We start from the raw sequence: 19,913 nt of genomic DNA on the forward strand, positions 1-19,913 counted from the left end.
ATTTAACCCTACATGCTGTGTTGTAGGATAAGAGTATAGAGGCTCCTAAGCCAGTCAGGACCAGTAAGGGGATCACTACATATACACTACATAACATGACATATGGTATCTGTGTTGTAGGATAAGAGTATAGAGGCTCCTAAGCCAGTCAGGACCAGTAAGGGGATCACTACATATACACTACATAACATGACATATGGTATCTGTGTTGTAGGATAAGAGTATAGAGGCTCCTAAGCCAGTCAGGACCAGTAAGGGGATCCCTCAGAGCTTTATGGTGAAGGCTGAACCAGGAACTAAAGGAGCCATGTTGACCAGCACTGGAGAATATGCTATTCCTGCTATAGACGCGTAAGTACCACACGCTCTCTCTGTGTCTGTGTGTCTCTCTCTCTCTGTGTCTCTCTCTCCCCCTCTCTGTGTCTCTCTCTTTCTCTCTCTCTGTGTCTCTCTCTTTCAATTCAATTCAATTCAAGGGGCTTTATTGGCATGGGAAACATGTGTTAACATTGCCAAAGCAAGTTTTTCTCTCTCTCTCTCCCCCTCTCTGTGTCTCTCTCTTTCTCCCTCTCTGTGTCTCTCTCTCCCTCTCTCTCTTTCTCTCTCTCTGTGTCTCTCTCTCTTTCTCTCTCTCTGTGTCAAATTCAAATTCAAGCTGCTTTATTGGCATGAAAAACATTGTGTCAATATTGCCAAAGCAACAATGTATACAATATACATTGTAATACAATTAAAACAATGACAAATAATAATATAGAATGGCAGTAAATAATAATACAAAATTAAATATAAAAAATAGTAACAATAAAATGGTAACAGTCAATAGTCGAATGTAATGTATGGTGTAATGCACCACTACCACCACCACTATCATTAAACTGCTATCATTACCATTACCACCCATACCATTACTATTTGGAATGATAAACAACAATAATAATACTAATAACAATAACAGTAATAACAATAACAGTCATAATAAGTAAGTTATTGCTTACTATGCAGATGTTATTATTCAGTGTCCCTCAGGCTATGGCAGGCAAATACATATTTGGCTGCAAGAGGAGCCATTGCTCCTTCGCCCATGAGTATTTTTAGTTTTTCCTCTGGGTTTAATAAGTTAAAATTTGGAATAAATGTAGTCATTTCTGTGAATAATGAATCTCTTGGTGAGGAATATTTATCACAGTAAAGGAGAAAGTGCATCTCTGTTTCTACCTCCCCTGTCGTGCAGTGACCACATACACGCTCCTCTTTGGGTAGCCATGTCTTTTTATGTCTGCCGGTTTCTATTGCCAATCGGTGGTCACTCAGCCTGTACTTGGTAAGGATCTGTCTCTGCTTCGAATCTCTGACAGAGTAGAGATATTCAGCCAATTCATATTCTCTGTTTAGGGTCAGATAGCAATTTAGTCGGCTTTGGGATTTTGTTTCGTTTTTCCAATGTTGTAAATATGAGTCCTTTGATTGGTTCATGATTTTGTTTATTGGAATTCTTTCTTTTGAAGCAGTGCTGGTGTCAGCTTGGTTGGTGAGGTCCAACACCAGCTGACTGAGAGGGCTCGTTTCTGGGCTCAGTTCTTGGGTTTGAAGTGCTTTAAATTGCAGACTCGAATTTGGACTTGAATTTAGATGTAGCCAAAATTTTAATGATCTTTTCTGTATTTTCATTATTACTGGAAAGCGGCCCAATTCTGCCCTACATGCATTAGTTGGTGTATTTCTCTGGACTTGTAGGATTTTCCGACAGAATTCTGCATGTAGGGTTTCAATTGGATGTTTGTCCCACATTTTAAAGTCCAGTTTATTGAGTGGCCCCCAAACCTCACTTCCGTAAAGAGCTATTGGTAGGATTACACTGTCAAATATTTTGGTCCAAATTCTAATTGGGATGTTGATTTTGAATAATTTCATTTTTATTGCATACAATGCTCTGCGGGCTTTTTCTTTGAGTGCATTCACTGCCATATTAAAGTTTCCCGATGCAGATATGGTCAGACCAAGGTAGGTGTAATTTTTTGTGTGTTCAATTATGGTGTTGTTCAGGGTGAATTTATATTTGTGTTTCTGACATCTGTTTTGTTTTTGGAAAATCATGATTTTAGTTTTTGGGAAATTTACTGCCAGGGCCCAATTATGGCAATATTGCTCTAGAATATTAATGTTCTGTTGAAGACCTTCTTTGGTTGGTGATAGAAGTACCAAGTCATCAGCATATAGCAGGTATTTCACCTCTGTGTCAAATAGTGTGAGTCCTGGGGCTGGAGAATGGTCCAACATGTCTGCTAATTCATTGATATAAATGTTGAAAAGATTTGGACTCAAACTACAGCCTTGTCTCACACCTCGACATTGTGAAAAGAATTCTGTTCTTTGGTTTTTGATTTTTATTGCACACTTATTTTCTGTGTACATACATTTTATTAAGTCATACACCTTACCACCAAGCCCACTTTGTAGAATTTTGTAGAATAGCCCTTCGTGCCAAATAGAATCAAATGCTTTTTTAAAGTCAATAAAGCAAGCAAAGATTTTGCCCTCTTTTTTTTGGTGGACGTGTTTATTAATTAGTGTGTGTAAGGTGTATATATGGTCAGTAGTGCGATGGTTAGGGAGAAAGCCAATTTGACATTTAGTTATTACATTTTTTTCTTGAAGAAAGGTTTGGATTCTTGAATTCAAAATGCTACAGAAAACCTTTCCCAAGTTACTGTTTACACAAATTCCCCTGTAATTATTGGGGTCTGATTTGTCTCCACTTTTGTGGATAGGGGAGATGAGCCCCTGGTTCCAGACATCAGGGAAGCAGACAGAAGTTAGTACCATGTTGAACAATTTAAGCACAGCATTTTGCAACTCAGGTGTGCTGTTTTTCAGCATTTCATTTCTGATGTTGTCTAGACCACAAGCCTTCTTTGATTTAATAGATTTGAGCTTTTCATTTAGTTCTTGTTGGGTTATTGGGTAATCTAATGGATTTTGGCTATTTTTAATGACTGATTCAAGGATTTTCAAATTTTCTTTAATTTCTAATTGGTTCTGTTTTAAGTCTTTTTGTGGGATGTTTTTGTATAGATTATCAAAATAAGTTTTCCAAATTCCTACATCTTGTATGGCTAATTCTTGTGGCTTTGTTGTGCTTAAATTGTTCCACATGTCCCAGAACTGATTTTGGTCAATTGCGTTTTCAATTTCATCAAGTGTCTTGTTGGTATAATTCAGTTTCTTGCGTTTCAGTGTATGTTTATACTGTTTCAGAGTTTCAAAGTATTCATATCGTAGCTCTGGGTTGTTTTGCTGCTTATGTTTTTTGTTTGACATTTGTCTTAGGTGTTTTCTAATTGTTTTACATTCATTATCAAACCATTTGTCAGAAACATTTTGTTTTTTGTTTCTGATGTTGCATTTCTTTGGTTTTCTCAAATTTGCTTTCGATGCTGCTTTTTGGAATATGCAGTTGATGTTTAGAGTAGCCGAATTGACACCATCTTTATTGTTTTGGTATTGTGAGTTATTGAAAAACTGTATAGAGTTCATCATTTCTTTTGAGTTCAATGTTTCAATGAATCCCTCTGCACTGTTTGGAGCCCATCTGTATGATTGGTTTATGTTGAAGAGTTTATTGGGCAGTTTTTTTGAATGAATATTGCCGGTTAATTTCTTCAAAAACACGTTGATCTGACTGTGATCTGACAATGGTGTCTGTGGTCTGACAGTGAATGCACTAATGGAGGAGGGGTCAATGTCCGTGATGGCATAATCGACTACACTTGTCCCAAGAGCTGAGCAGTAAGTAAACTGACCTAAAGAGTCCCCTCTGATTCTACCATTAAGCATGTACAGGCCTAAGGCTCGACAGAGATGCACTAACTCCTTCCCATTTTTGTTCAGTATTTGGTCAGGACTGTTTCTATTATTTATAATAGGGCTGCTGTACAAGGAGGGGTGACCAAATATGTGGTGGTTACCTCCCGCATCAGTGTAGTCAGGCTCAGAACCTGTTCTTGCATTGAAATCTCCACAAAGAAGCACTTTACCCTCTGCCTGAAATGTATGAAATGTCTCTCCCTCTCTCTGTGTCTCTCTCTCTTTCTCTCTCTCTTTCTCTCTCTCTGTGTCTCTCTCTTTCTCTCTCTCTTTCTCTCGCTCTGTGTCTCTCTCTCTTTCTCTCGCTCTGTGTCTCTCTCTCTTTCTCTCTCTGTGTCTCTCCCTCTCTGTCTCTCCCTCTCTGTGTCTCTCTCTCCCTCTCTGTGTCTCTCTCTCCCTCTCTGTGTCTCTCTCTCCCTCTCTGTGTCTCTCTCTGTGTCTCTCTCTCTCCCTCTCTCTCTGTGTCTCTCTCTCCCTCTCTCTCTCTGTGTCTCTCTCTGTGTCTCTCCCTCTGTGTCTCTCCCTCTGTGTCTCTCCCTCTGTGTCTCTCCCTCTGTGTCTCTCCCTCTCTGTGTCTCTCTTTCTCCCTCTCTGTGTCTCTCTCTTTTTCTCTCTCTGTGTCTCTCTCTGTGTCTCACTTTCTCTCTCTCTCTGTGTCTCTGTCTCTCTCTGTCTCTCTCTGTCTCTCAATTCAATTCAATTGACTTTATTGACATGGCAAGTTATTATTACTTACATTGTCAAAGTATACATATCGAAAAATTTAAATAAAATATATATGTATATATATACACAAAATATATATATATTTATATATAAATAAATGGTGGGACTAACAGTAATAATAATAGTAGTAGTGGACATGGGATTACCATTAATAACAGCTACAACAACAATATTAATCAGAACAACAATACATTAAAGCAACAGTAGTAGACCAGTGTCAACATGACTGAGAAGACACATGACCTGGTACGAAAGACAAAACAAAACTAAGCTAAATGGGAAATATTATCAACATTACTTTGCATTTTTCACTGGCTGTCCCTCAGGCTGTGGCAGGAGGACACATATTTGGCTGCCAAAACTGCACATTTTGGCTTTTCACCCAACAAATATTTGAATTTTTCTTCATCTTTTATAGTTTCAAATTCTTTGTATTGAATTATAATTTTGGGAAAGAAATATGCTCTTAGGTCTGAGTATTTGTCACAGTGTAGTAGGAAATGCACTTCTGTCTCTACCTCTCCCCTGGAGCAGAGTGAGCACAGCCTGTCCTCTCTGGGCAGCCAGGTTTGTCTGTGACGACCGGTCTCTATAGCCAGACTGTGCTCACTGAGTCTGTACCTAGTCAATGTTTTCCTCAGTTTTCTATCAGTCACAGTGGTCAGATAGTCTGCCACCATGTACTGTCTGTTTAGAGACAAATAGCATTGAAGTTTACTTTGATTTTTTGTGGTGTCTTTCCAATAGGTTATATATTTTTCTTTTTGTTTTGTGATGATTTGGTTGGGCCAGATTTTCTGAGGGCTGTCCCGAGGCTCTATGGGGTTGGGTTGGGTTGGTGAACTGAGCCTCAGAACCAGCTGGCTGAGGGGACTCTTCTCTGGTTTCATCTCTTGACATTGTAGAGCTGTGTGATGGAATGTTTTAGGGTCACTTGTTTTTAGATGGTTGTAAAATTTGATGGCTCTTTTTTCTATTCGAATGAGGAGGGGATATTGGCCCAATTCTGCCCTACATGCGTTATTTGGAGTTTTTCTTTGTACTTGCAATACAGTCTTGCAAAACTCTGCATGCAATATTTCAATTGGATGTTTGTCCCATTTAGTAAATTCATTATTAGAGAGTGGACCCCATACTTCACTGCCATATAGAGCAATTGGTTCTATAACTGATTGAAAAATTGAGCCAGATTCTAATTGGAATTTCAATTTTGATGTTCCTTTTAATGGCATAGAATGCTCTTCTTGCTTTGTCTCTCAGCTCATTCACAGCCATGTGAAAGCTACCTGTGTTGCTGATATTTAGTCCTAGATATGTGTAGTTTTTGGTGTGTTCTAATAGAACTGTGTCCAAATAGAATTTATATTTGTCATCCTTATTTCCGGACCTTTTTTGGAATATCATTATATTTGTTTTTTTTAGGTTAACGGTCAGAGCCCAAGTCTGACAGAACCTGTGAAGATGATCTAGGTGTTGCTGTAACCCCTCTTTAGTGGGAGACAGCAGCACCAGGTCTCTCTCTGTCTCTCTCTCTGTCTCTCTCTCTGTCTCTCTCTCTGTCTCTCTCTCTCTGTCTCTCTCTCTGTCTCTCTCTCTGTCTCTCTCTCTGTCTCTCTCTCTTTCTCTCTCACTCATTCTCTACCCTCTACCCTCTATTCTCTGCTCATTTTGTGTTTTCGTGTTCTGGGTAGGAAGGAGAGAGTATAGATAATATAATGTGTTGCAGGGAGGCCTATGCTCTTGGTAAGAAGGAACGTCCCCCCTTTGTTCCTCGTGAAGCGTCATCGTCTGAAGATGAGGCTGATCCAATCCCCGATGAGCTGCTCTGCCCCATCTGTAATTAACTCATTATAATTACATTTAATTATACAATTTGTTTATTGGTTTGATTTAACTAGGAAATCTTTTGTCAAAACACCAAAAAATTACATCTGAGCAGCGATTTGTTGTTAAAATGTCTTTGAAACGCGTCTTTGAATCACTTTTGTCTTCTAATCTGTTCCAGGTAACGACCTGATGAGTGATGCTGTTGTCATACCCTGCTGTGGTAACTCCTACTGCGACGACTGTGAGTTAACACAGGAGTTTTCAAACTTTTCTTGCCCAGGCCCCCCCCCAGACTAACCGGTGAGCCAGGGCGCCCCCCAGAATAACCAGTGAGCCAGGGCGCCCCCCAGAATAACCGGTGAGCCAGGGCGCCCCCAGACTAACCGGTGAGCCAGGGCGCCCCCAGACTAACCGGTGAGCCAGGGCGCCCCCAGACTAACCGGTGAGCCAGGGCGCCCCCAGACTAACCGGTGAGCCAGGGCGCCCCCAGACTAACCGGTGAGCCAGGGCGCCCCCAGACTAACCGGTGAGCCAGGGAGCCCCCAGACTAACCGGTGAGCCAGGGCGCCCCCCAGAATAACCGGTGAGCCAGGGCGCCCCCCAGAATAACCGGTGAGCCAGGGCGCCCCCCAGAATAACCGGTGAGCCAGGGCGCCCCCCAGAATAACCGGTGAGCCAGGGCGCCCCCCAGAATAACCGGTGAGCCAGGGCGCCCCCCAGAATAACCGGTGAGCCAGGGCGCCCCCCAGAATAACCGGTGAGCCAGGGCGCCCCCCAGAATAACCGGTGAGCCAGGGCGCCCCCCAGAATAACCGGTGAGCCAGGGCGCCCCCCAGAATAACCGGTGAGCCAGGGCGCCCCCAGACTAACCGGTGAGCCAGGGCGCCCCCCAGACTAACCGGTGAGCCAGGGCGCCCCCAGACTAACCGGTGAGCCAGGGCGCCCCCAGACTAACCGGTGAGCCAGGGCGCCCCCAGACTAACCGGTGAGCCAGGGGGCCCCCAGACTAACCGGTGAGCCAGGGGGCCCCCAGACTAACCGGTGAGCCAGGGGGCCCCCAGACTAACCGGTGAGCCAGGGGGCCCCCAGACTAACCGGTGAGCCAGGGGGCCCCCAGACTAACCGGTGAGCCAGGGGGCCCCCAGACTAACCGGTGAGCCAGGGGGCCCCCAGACTAACCGGTGAGCCAGGGGGCCCCCAGACTAACCGGTGAGCCAGGGGGCCCCCAGACTAACCGGTGAGCCAGGGGGCCCCCAGACTAACCGGTGAGCCAGGGCGCCCCCAGACTAACCGGTGAGCCAGGGCGCCCCCAGACTAACCGGTGAGCCAGGGGGCCCCCAGACTAACCGGTGAGCCAGGGGGCCCCACTTCCCCAGAGTGGGATGAACAGATGCTGGCTGTTCCTGTAGACTTCCAGTCATTGATGCTAGTTAACATTGTCTTCCAGTCACTGAGCTAATGCTAGTTAACATTGTCTTCCAGTCACTGAGCTGATGCTAGTTAACATTGTCTTCCAGTCACTGAGCTGATGCTAGTTAACGTTGTCTTCCAGTCACTGAGCTGATGCTAGTTAACATTGTCTTCCAGTCACTGAGCTAATGCTAGTTAACGTTGTCTTCCAGTCACTGAGCTAATGCTAGTTAACGTTGTCTTCCAGTCACTGAGCTGATGCTAGTTAACATTGTCTTCCAGTCACTGAGCTGATGCTAGTTAACATTGTCTTCCAGTCACTGAGCTGATGCTAGTTAACATTGTCTTCCAGTCACTGAGCTGATGCTAGTTAACATTGTCTTCCAGTCACTGAGCTGATGCTAGTTAACATTGTCTTCCAGTCACTGAGCTGATGCTAGTTAACGTTGTCTTCCAGTCACTGAGCTGATGCTAGTTAACGTTGTCTTCCAGTCACTGAGCTGATGCTAGTTAACGTTGTCTTCCAGTCATTGAGCTGCTAGTTAACATTGTCTTCCAGTCATTGAGCTAGTTGATGCTAGTTAACATTGTCTTCCAGTCACTGAGCTAGTTGATGCTAGTTAACATTGTCTTCCAGTCACTGAGCTAGTTGATGCTAGTTAACATTGTCTTCCAGTCACTGAGCTAGTTGATGCTAGTTAACATTGTCTTCCAGTCACTGAGCTGATAGTTAACATTGTCTTCCAGTCACTGAGCTGATAGTTAACATTGTCTTCCAGTCACTGAGCTGATAGTTAACATTGTCTTCCAGTCACTGAGCTGATAGTTAACATTGTCTTCCAGTCACTGAGCTGATAGTTAACATTGTCTTCCAGTCACTGAGCTGATAGTTAACATTGTCTTCCAGTCACTGAGCTGATAGTTAACATTGTCTTCCAGTCACTGAGCTGATGCTAGTTAACATTGTCTTCCAGTCACTGAGCTGATGCTAGTTAACATTGTCTTCCAGTCACTGAGCTAATGCTAGTTAACATTGTCTTCCAGTCACTGAGCTGCTAGTTAACATTGTCTTCCAGTCACTGAGCTGCTAGTCACTGAGCTGCTAGTTAACATTGTCTTCCAGTCACTGAGCTGATAGTTAACATTGTCTTCCAGTTACTGAGCTGCTAGTTAACATTGTCTTCCAGTCACTGAGCTGATAGTTAACATTGTCTTCCAGTCACTGAGCTGCTAGTTAACATTGTCTTCCAGTCACTGAGCTAATGCTAGTTAACATTGTCTTCCAGTCACTGAGCTGCTAGTTAACATTGTCTTCCAGTCACTGAGCTGCTAGTTAACATTGTCTTCCAGTCACTGAGCTGATAGTTAACATTGTCTTCCAGTCACTGAGCTGATAGTTAACATTGTCTTCCAGTCACTGAGCTGATAGTTAACATTGTCTTCCAGTCACTGAGCTGCTAGTTAACATTGTCTTCCAGTCACTGAGCTGCTAGTTAACATTGTCTTCCAGTCACTGAGCTGATAGTTAACATTGTCTTCCAGTCACTGAGCTGATAGTTAACATTGTCTTCCAGTCACTGAGCTGATAGTTAACATTGTCTTCCAGTCACTGAGCTGCTAGTTAACATTGTCTTCCAGTCACTGAGCTGCTAGTTAACATTGTCTTCCAGTCACTGAGCTGCTAGTTAACATTGTCTTTGTGAAACTACCTCTGATCTTCCTGTATCGATAGCAGCAGACATGTGGTGAGCAATATGTCTGGAACATCGAAAATCGCAATAAAAATCACAGTATTGAATCGCAAAACACATCGTATCGGTGCCTAAGTATCGTGATCGTATCGTGAGGTCCATTGCATTTCCCGTTATATTTTGGTCAGAATTCTGCCTTTTTTCAAGGATAACATTTTTATTTTTAACACAGAAATATCGTGCAAGATTAACTTAAAGCAAAACATTAGGAAATGTAGCTGACTGTAATCTCTCTATGCTAATAAGACATCTGATGGCCTCTTGCAAAACGTTCCTTGCTCTTCGAATAGTGTTGCATTTCTGTTGTCATGGGATGAAAACAAAGATATTTTCTGTTTGAATGTTTTGCAAACATGTATTTAGTGTGATGGTGAACTAGTCCCCTGAAGGAACACAACATGTATTTAGTGTGATGGTGAACTAGTCCCCTGAAGTAACACAACATGTATTTAGTGTGATGGTGAACTAGTCCCCTGAAGTAACACAACATGTATTTAGTGTGATGGTGAACTAGTCCCCTGAAGTAACACAACATGTATTTAGTGTGATGGTGAACTAGTCCCCTGAAGGAACACAACATGTATTTAGTGTGATGGTGAACTAGTCCCCTGAAGTAACACAACATGTATTTAGTGTGATGGTGAACTAGTCCCCTGAAGGAACACAACATGTATTTAGTGTGATGGTGAACTAGTCCCCTGAAGTAACACAACATGTATTTAGTGTGATGGTGAACTAGTCCCCTGAAGTAACATGTATTTAGTGTGATGGTGAACTAGTCCCCTGAAGTAACACAACATGTATTTAGTGTGATGGTGAACTAGTCCCCTGAAGGAACACAACATGTATTTAGTGTGATGGTGAACTAGTCCCCTGAAGGAACACAACATGTATTTAGTGTGATGGTGAACTAGTCCCCTGAAGGAACACAACATGTATTTAGTGTGATGGTGAACTAGTCCCCTGAAGGAACACAACATGTATTTAGTGTGATGGTGAACTAGTCCCCTGAAGGAACACAACATGTATTTAGTGTGATGGTGAACTAGTCCCCTGAAGTAACACAACATGTATTTAGTGTGATGGTGAACTAGTCCCCTGAAGGAACACAACATGTATTTAGTGTGATGGTAAACTAGTTCCCTGAAGTAACACAACATGTATTTAGTGTGATGGTGAACTAGTCCCCTGAAGGAACACATGTATTTAGTGTGATGGTGAACTAGTCCCCTGAAGTAACACAACATGTATTTAGTGTGATGGTGAACTAGTCCCCTGAAGTAACACAACATGTATTTAGTGTGATGGTGAACTAGTCCCCTGAAGGAACACAACATGTATTTAGTGTGATGGTAAACTAGTTCCCTGAAGTAACACAACATGTATTTAGTGTGATGGTGAACTAGTCCCCTGAAGGAACACATGTATTTAGTGTGATGGTGAACTAGTCCCCTGAAGTAACACAACATGTATTTAGTGTGATGGTGAACTAGTCCCCTGAAGCAACACAACATGTATTTAGTGTGATGGTGAACTAGTCCCCTGAAGCAACATGTATTTAGTGTGATGGTGAACTAGTCCCCTGAAACAACACAACATGTATTTAGTGTGATGGTGAACTAGTCCCCTGAAGTAACACAACATGTATTTAGTGTGATGGTGAACTAGTCCCCTGAAACAACACAACATGTATTTAGTGTGATGGTGAACTAGTCCCCTGAAGGAACACAACATGTATTTAGTGTGATGGTGAACTAGTCCCCTGAAGTAACACAACATGTATTTAGTGTGATGGTGAACTAGTCCCCTGAAGCAACATGTATTTAGTGTGATGGTGAACTAGTCCCCTGAAGTAACACAACATGTATTTAGTGTGATGGTGAACTAGTCCCCTGAAGCAACACAACATGTATTTAGTGTGATGGTGAACTAGTCCCCTGAAGCAACACAACATGTATTTAGTGTGATGGTGAACTAGTCCCCTGAAGGAACACAACATGTATTTAGTGTGATGGTGAACTAGTCCCCTGAAGGAACACAACATGTATTTAGTGTGATGGTGAACTAGTCCCCTGAAGGAACACAACATGTATTTAGTGTGATGGTGAACTAGTCCCCTGAAGTAACACAACATGTATTTAGTGTGATGGTGAACTAGTCCCCTGAAGGAACATGTATTTAGTGTGATGGTGAACTGGTCCCCTGATCACTCTACTGAAGTAACACAACATGTATTTAGTGTGATGGTGAACTAGTCCCCTGAAGCAACACAACATGTATTTAGTGTGATGGTGAACTAGTCCCCTGAAGGAACACAACATGTATTTAGTGTGATGGTGAACTAGTCCCCTGAAGTAACACAACATGTATTTAGTGTGATGGTGAACTAGTCCCCTGAAGTAACACAACATGTATTTAGTGTGATGGTGAACTAGTCCCCTGAAGTAACACAACATGTATTTAGTGTGATGGTGAACTAGTCCCCTGAAGGAACACAACATGTATTTAGTGTGATGGTGAACTAGTCCCCTGAAGTAACACAACATGTATTTAGTGTGATGGTGAACTAGTCCCCTGAAGTAACACAACATGTATTTAGTGTGATGGTGAACTAGTCCCCTGAAGGAACACAACATGTATTTAGTGTGATGGTGAACTAGTCCCCTGAAGTAACACAACATGTATTTAGTGTGATGGTGAACTAGTCCCCTGAAGTAACACAACATGTATTTAGTGTGATGGTGAACTAGTCCCCTGAAGTAACACAACATGTATTTAGTGTGATGGTGAACTAGTCCCCTGAAGGAACACAACATGTATTTAGTGTGATGGTGAACTAGTCCCCTGAGGGAACACAACATGTATTTAGTGTGATGGTGAACTAGTCCCCTGAAACAACATGTATTTAGTGTGATGGTGAACTAGTCCCCTGAAACGACATGTATTTAGTGTGATGGTGAACTAGTCCCCTGAAGTAACACAACATGTATTTAGTGTGATGGTGAACTAGTCCCCTGAAGGAACACAACATGTATTTAGTGTGATGGTGAACTAGTCCCCTGAAGGAACACAACATGTATTTAGTGTGATGGTGAACTAGTCCCCTGAAGGAACATGTATTTAGTGTGATGGTGAACTAGTCCCCTGAAGTAACACAACATGTATTTAGTGTGATGGTGAACTAGTCCCCTGAAGGAACACAACATGTATTTAGTGTGATGGTGAACTAGTCCCATGAAGGAACACATGTATTTAGTGTGATGGTGAACTAGTCCCCTGAAGGAACACAACATGTATTTAGTGTGATGGTGAACTAGTCCCCTGAAGTAACACAACATGTATTTAGTGTGATGGTGAACTAGTCCCCTGAAGTAACACAACATGTATTTAATGTGATGGTGAACTAGTCCCCTGAAACAACACAACATGTATTTAGTGTGATGGTGAACTAGTCCCCTGAAACAACACAACATGTATTTAGTGTGATGGTGAACTAGTCCCCTGAAGGAACACAACATGTATTTAGTGTGATGGTGAACTAGTCCCATGAAGGAACACATGTATTTAGTGTGATGGTGAACTAGTCCCCTGAAGGAACACAACATGTATTTAGTGTGATGGTGAACTAGTCCCCTGAAGTAACACAACATGTATTTAGTGTGATGGTGAACTAGTCCCCTGAAGTAACACAACATGTATTTAATGTGATGGTGAACTAGTCCCCTGAAACAACACAACATGTATTTAGTGTGATGGTGAACTAGTCCCCTGAAACAACACAACATGTATTTAGTGTGATGGTGAACTAGTCCCCTGAAGTAACACAACATGTATTTAGTGTGATGGTGAACTAGTCCCCTAAAGTAACACAACATGTATTTAATGTGATGGTGAACTAGTCCCCTGAAGCAACACAACATGTATTTAGTGTGATGGTGAACTAGTCCCCTGAAGTAACACAACATGTATTTAGTGTGATGGTGAACTAGTCCCCTGAAGGAACACAACATGTATTTAGTGTGATGGTGAACTAGTCCCCTGAAGTAACATGTATTTAGTGTGATGGTGAACTAGTCCCCTGAAACAACATGTATTTAGTGTGATGGTGAACTAGTCCCCTGAAACAACATGTATTTAGTGTGATGGTGAACTAGTCCCCTGAAGTAACACAACATGTATTTAGTGTGATGGTGAACTAGTCCCCTGAAGCAACACAACATGTATTTAGTGTGATGTTGAACTAGTCCCCTGAAGGAACACAACATGTATTTAGTGTGATGGTGAACTAGTCCCCTGAAGGAACACAACATGTATTTAGTGTGATGGTGAACTAGTCCCCTGAAGTAACACAACATGTATTTAGTGTGATGGTGAACTAGTCCCCTGATGGAACACAACATGTATTTAGTGTGATGGTGAACTAGTCCCCTGAAGCAACATGTATTTAGTGTGATGGTGAACTAGTCCCCTGAAGCAACACAACATGTATTTAGTGTGATGGTGAACTAGTCCCCTGAAGCAACACAACATGTATTTAGTGTGATGGTGAACTAGTCCCCTGAAGCAACACAACATGTATTTAGTGTGATGGTGAACTAGTCCCCTGAAGTAACACAACATGTATTTAGTGTGATGGTGAACTAGTCCCCTGAAGTAACACAACATGTATTTAGTGTGATGGTGAACTAGTCCCCTGAAGTAACACAACATGTATTTAGTGTGATGGTGAACTAGTCCCCTGAAGTAACACAACATGTATTTAGTGTGATGGTGAACTAGTCCCCTGAAGGAACATGTATTTAGTGTGATGGTGAACTAGTCCCCTGAAGGAACACAACATGTATTTAGTGTGATGGTGAACTAGTCCCCTGAAGTAACACAACATGTATTTAGTGTGATGGTGAACTAGTCCCCTGAAGGAACACAACATGTATTTAGTGTGATGGTGAACTAGTCCCCTGAAGGAACACAACATGTATTTAGTGTGATGGTGAACTAGTCCCCTGAAGGAACACAACATGTATTTAGTGTGATGGTGAACTAGTCCCCTGAAGGAACACAACATGTATTTAGTGTGATGGTGAACTAGTCCCATGAAGGAACACATGTATTTAGTGTGATGGTGAACTAGTCCCCTGAAGCAACACAACATGTATTTAGTGTGATGGTGAACTAGTACCCTGAAGGAACACAACATGTATTTAGTGTGATGGTGAACTAGTCCCCTGAAGGAACACAACATGTATTTAGTGTGATGGTGAACTAGTCCCCTGAAGTAACACAACATGTATTTAGTGTGATGGTGAACTAGTCCCCTGAAGGAACATGTATTTAGTGTGATGGTGAACTAGTCCCCTGAAGTAACACAACATGTATTTAGTGTGATGGTGAACTAGTCCCCTGAAGGAACATGTATTTAGTGTGATGGTGAACTAGTCCCCTGAAGGAACACAACATGTATTTAGTGTGATGGTGAACTAGTCCCCTGAAGTAACACAACATGTATTTAGTGTGATGGTGAACTAGTACCCTGAAGGAACACAACATGTATTTAGTGTGATGGTGAACTAGTCCCCTGAAGGAACACAACATGTATTTAGTGTGATGGTGAACTAGTCCCCTGAAGGAACACAACATGTATTTAGTGTGATGGTGAACTAGTCCCATGAAGGAACACAACATGTATTTAGTGTGATGGTGAACTAGTCCCCTGAAGGAACATGTATTTAGTGTGATGGTGAACTAGTCCCATGAAGGAACACAACATGTATTTAGTGTGATGGTGAACTAGTCCCCTGAAGTAACACAACATGTATTTAGTGTGATGGTGAACTAGTCCCCTGAAGTAACACAACATGTATTTAGTGTGATGGTGAACTAGTCCCCTGAAGTAACACAACATGTATTTAGTGTGATGGTGAACTAGTCCCCTGAAGCAACACAACATGTATTTAGTGTGATGGTGAACTAGTCCCCTGATGGAACACAACATGTATTTAGTGTGATGGTGAACTAGTCCCCTGAAGGAACACAACATGTATTTAGTGTGATGGTGAACTAGTCCCCTGAAGCAACATGTATTTAGTGTGATGGTGAACTAGTCCCCTGAAGCAACACAACATGTATTTAGTGTGATGGTGAACTAGTCCCCTGAAGCAACACAACATGTATTTAGTGTGATGGTGAACTAGTCCCCTGAAGCAACACAACATGTATTTAGTGTGATGGTGAACTAGTCCCCTGAAGTAACACAACATGTATTTAGTGTGATGGTGAACTAGTCCCCTGAAGTAACACAACATGTATTTAGTGTGATGGTGAACTAGTCCCCTGAAGTAACACAACATGTATTTAGTGTGATGGTGAACTAGTCCCCTGAAGTAACACAACATGTATTTAGTGTGATGGTGAACTAGTCCCCTGAAGGAACATGTATTTAGTGTGATGGTGAACTAGTCCCCTGAAGGAACACAACATGTATTTAGTGTGATGGTGAACTAGTCCCCTGAAGTAACACAACATGTATTTAGTGTGATGGTGAACTAGTACCCTGAAGGAACACAACATGTATTTAGTGTGATGGTGAACTAGTCCCCTGAAGGAACACAACATGTATTTAGTGTGATGGTGAACTAGTCCCCTGAAGGAACACAACATGTATTTAGTGTGATGGTGAACTAGTCCCCTGAAGTAACACAACATGTATTTAGTGTGATGGTGAACTAGTCCCCTGAAGTAACACAACATGTATTTAGTGTGATGGTGAACTAGTCCCCTGAAGGAACACAACATGTATTTAGTGTGATGGTGAACTAGTCCCCTGAAGGAACACAACATGTATTTAGTGTGATGGTGAACTAGTCCCCTGAAGGAACACAACATGTATTTAGTGTGATGGTGAACTAGTCCCTGAAGGAACACAACAGTGTTTCCTTTCAATATATGCTTTAAAATGCAGGTTATTTAATCTGTGTTTTTGAAATGCAGATTCATGAAAGCTAACGGGAGGTGGGTCCTTACTGTCTCAAGTAACAGTTCTGTATTTGGGGAAGTCCTTAGTGTCTCAAGTAACAGTTCTGTATTTGGGGAAGTCCTTAGTGTCTCAGTAACAGTTCTGTATTTGGGGAAGTCCTTATTGTCTCAAGTAACAGTTCTGTATTTGGGGAAGTCCTTATTGTCTCAAGTAACAGTTCGGTATTTGGGGAAGTCCTTATTGTCTCAAGTAACAGTTCGGTATTTGGGGAAGTCCTTATTGTCTCAAGTAACAGTTCGGTATTTGGGGAAGTCCTTACTGTCTCAAGTAACAGTTCTGTATTTGGGGAAGTCCTTATTGTCTCAAGTAACAGTTCTGTCTTTGTTTCACCCCTGACCTCTAACCTCTTTGTATGACCATTTAACCTCTAGGTATCAGGACCAGTCTGCTGGACTCAGAGGAGCACACCTGTTTCACCTGCAAACAGTCTGACGTCTCACCTGACGCTCTCATCGCGAACAAGTTCCTACGACAGGTACACATCACAGGGACGCGCACATTAATACAAAACACACACACACACACACACACACACACACACACACACACACACACACACACAGTCGGTCGGTAAATAAACTACACTCATACACACTATAGCTTTATTTATTCATTCAAAACCTCTCTCTCCACTCTCTCGGTCTCTCTCTCTCCCCTCAGGCAGTGAATAACTTTAAGAATGAATCTGGTTACACCAAACCAGCACGAAACAAAACCCTGCAGCAGTCTGCCCCGCCCCCAGCACGGCCTCAGCCATTCAGAACCCTCGGCTCACGCCAGCAGGACCCCCTACTGGCCAACAGTCGCCAGCAGGACCCCCTACTGGCCAACAGTCGCCAGCAGGACCCCCTATTGGCCAACAGTCGCCAGCAGGACCCCCTATTGGCCAGCGCTCGCCAGCAGGACCCCCTATTGGCCAACAGTCGCCAGCAGGACCCCCTATTGGCCAGCTCTCGCCAGCAGGACCCCCTATTGGCCAGCTCTCGCCAGCAGGACCCCCTATTGGCCAGCTCTCGCCAGCAGGACCCCCTATTGGCCAACGCTCGCCAGCAGGACCCCCTATTGGCCAGCTCTCGCCAGCAGGACCCCCTATTGGCCAACGCTCGCCAGCAGGACCCCCTATTGGCCAACGCTCGCCAGCAGGACCCCCTATTGGCCAACACTCGCCAGCAGGACCCTCTATTGGTTAACACGTCTCGCCCCCCAGCCTCCCTCACTCCTCCTGTCACCCTGACACAAACCCTGCCCATTCAGACACCACCGATTGGACCGCCTGAGGTGTCAATCTCTCCTGACCCCACGCCAGAACCACACCGGGCGGAGCCACGGCACTTGGCCAATCACAACGAGCCGCCGCCGCCAGGGTGAGTTGCCGTGACTACGGACGCCACACAGATACACGTCTCAACCGTTGATGACTGACTGATTTGATTAACTGACTGATTCATTTGGTGGGGTTTTTTCTCTCTCAGTGAGATGGAGGCGGGGCCTTACATGATATCAGAGCCACCAATCAGATCAGCCGACAGCGGACCTCAGGTGAGACACATCTGCTACTAGTTGTCTTAGAGGCTACATAAGACTCTTATGACCTGTCATAGCCTCTGTAGATCTTATTTGCATTTCCTAAAATGTTCCTGTGTTTATTTCCTTGAGCTTTCTCTCTCCTGATTGGTTCCCCAGGGATACCACATGCCTATGATTGGTCACCCTCCACCCATAAGGCCCTCCCACCCATCAGGTCCACCTCCACAGCCCTCCCATTCCCACAGAGGAGGACCCAGACCACCTTGGGACAGGTACGACACTGATCACACAGGGTTACTGTAGAATACAGGACTATAGAATATAGTGGTCAACTGGTAAAACCAGGTCCACTGTAATGCTGTTTTGTCACCTTTTCTATGAGAGCTACTAAATGACTCAAGTCTAAATTGTAACCCCCCCTTCTCTCTCACCCCCCTCCAGACCCTACAGACCTCTTTCTGACCACGTTCCACCCCCACACCACCCCCCTCCTTCTGCCCCGGGCCCAGCCCCTCACCTCTACCCGGGCCCTAACCTCTACCACCCTCCCCCCAACCCCCACTCCATCCCGCCCCAGTCCTACCCCCCTCCCTACTCCACCGGACCCCCTCCCCCTGTTAACTACCCTCCCCAGCCCCTCTATCAACATGGCCAGATGCCTCCGGGGGTTAATGCCCCCTGGGTTCCCCCTCCCAACACCCAGCCCCTCTCGCTGGGCCCCCCGCCCCTCCTACCCTCCGGACCCCCCCTCTCCAAGGAGGACTTCTACAGACAGAGGAGACTCCGACAGGACCAGTGAGTTACACCTGATTTCATTCATTGTAATGATGCTAGGCTGCTAGCCTGAGGCTGGTACCTTCACATTACTGGGATAGTAAACAATGGCCGGTTTACACAGGCAGCCCAATTCTCATCTTTTTCAGATCTGATCATTTGAATGGCTGCCTGTGTTAAATGCAGACGATGTGCCAAACTAGCCCACCATGGCATGGTGCAGAATGTTACCCGGGCTAATAGTGGGGGAATGTTACCCCGGGCTAGTAGCGGGGGAACGTTACCCCGGGCTAGTAGCGGGGGAATGTTACCCCGGGCTAGTAGCGGGGGAATGTTACCCCGGGCTAGTAGCGGGGGAACGTTACCCCGGGCTAGTGGCGGGGGGAACGTTACCCCGGGCTAGTGGCGGGGGGAACGTTACCCCGGGCTAGTGGCGGTGGGAACGTTACCCCGGGCTAGTGGCGGTGGGAACGTTACCCCGGGCTAGTGGCGGTGGGAACGTTACCCTGGGCTAGTAGCGGGGGAATGTTACCCCGGGCTAGTGGCAGGGGGAACGTTACCCCGGGCTAGTAACCCGACTGGCCAGTATCCTAAATCCTTGCGTTCCGTGGCTGAGAGAGATTGACCTGGTCAAAGGTTTCCTTCAGACATGTATTATGGGATGTGACCAATCCTGTCTCTCTGCGTTACCAGGGTAACGTCCAAGCTGGATGAGTTCACTAAAGACTTTGCCAAAGAGCTGATGGAATACAGACCAGCTCCCAAAAGACGGAGACGCTCCTACTCCAGGTAACACGCACACAATGACATCTGATCATATTCCTGGATTATTAAACCTCTTGAACTGTTCATAGAGATATATTCTCTGATATCTAGGACAGAGATGATATGAATTGTGTAGAGATGGTAATCAGACATATCAAGTGGGTTTTTTTCCTCCCATATTCTCTGATATCTAGGACAGAGATGATATGATTTGTGTAGAGATGTTAATCAGA

At 44.0% G+C, this 19,913-nt stretch overlaps 1 protein-coding gene across 4 annotated transcripts in view; it reads left to right on the top strand.

Moving 5' to 3' along the window:
- The window catches only part of LOC139547721 (E3 ubiquitin-protein ligase RBBP6-like), a 46,011-nt gene that overhangs the window by 18,690 nt on the left and 7,408 nt on the right, over positions 1-19,913 (top strand). For all 4 annotated transcript variants that reach the window (XM_071356745.1, XM_071356738.1, XM_071356763.1 and 1 more), the window contains 9 exons: positions 215-351; positions 6,320-6,429; positions 6,599-6,661; positions 16,986-17,089; positions 17,275-17,978; positions 18,087-18,153; positions 18,298-18,413; positions 18,583-18,936; positions 19,609-19,704. In XM_071356745.1, the coding sequence (XP_071212846.1) occupies positions 215-351; positions 6,320-6,429; positions 6,599-6,661; positions 16,986-17,089; positions 17,275-17,978; positions 18,087-18,153; positions 18,298-18,413; positions 18,583-18,936; positions 19,609-19,704 (1,751 nt within the window). The remainder of the gene's footprint in view (positions 1-214; positions 352-6,319; positions 6,430-6,598; positions 6,662-16,985; positions 17,090-17,274; positions 17,979-18,086; positions 18,154-18,297; positions 18,414-18,582; positions 18,937-19,608; positions 19,705-19,913) is intronic.

This window comes from Salvelinus alpinus, chromosome 2 (genome assembly GCF_045679555.1).
Source record: "Salvelinus alpinus chromosome 2, SLU_Salpinus.1, whole genome shotgun sequence".
Taxonomy (NCBI): domain Eukaryota; kingdom Metazoa; phylum Chordata; class Actinopteri; order Salmoniformes; family Salmonidae; genus Salvelinus; species Salvelinus alpinus.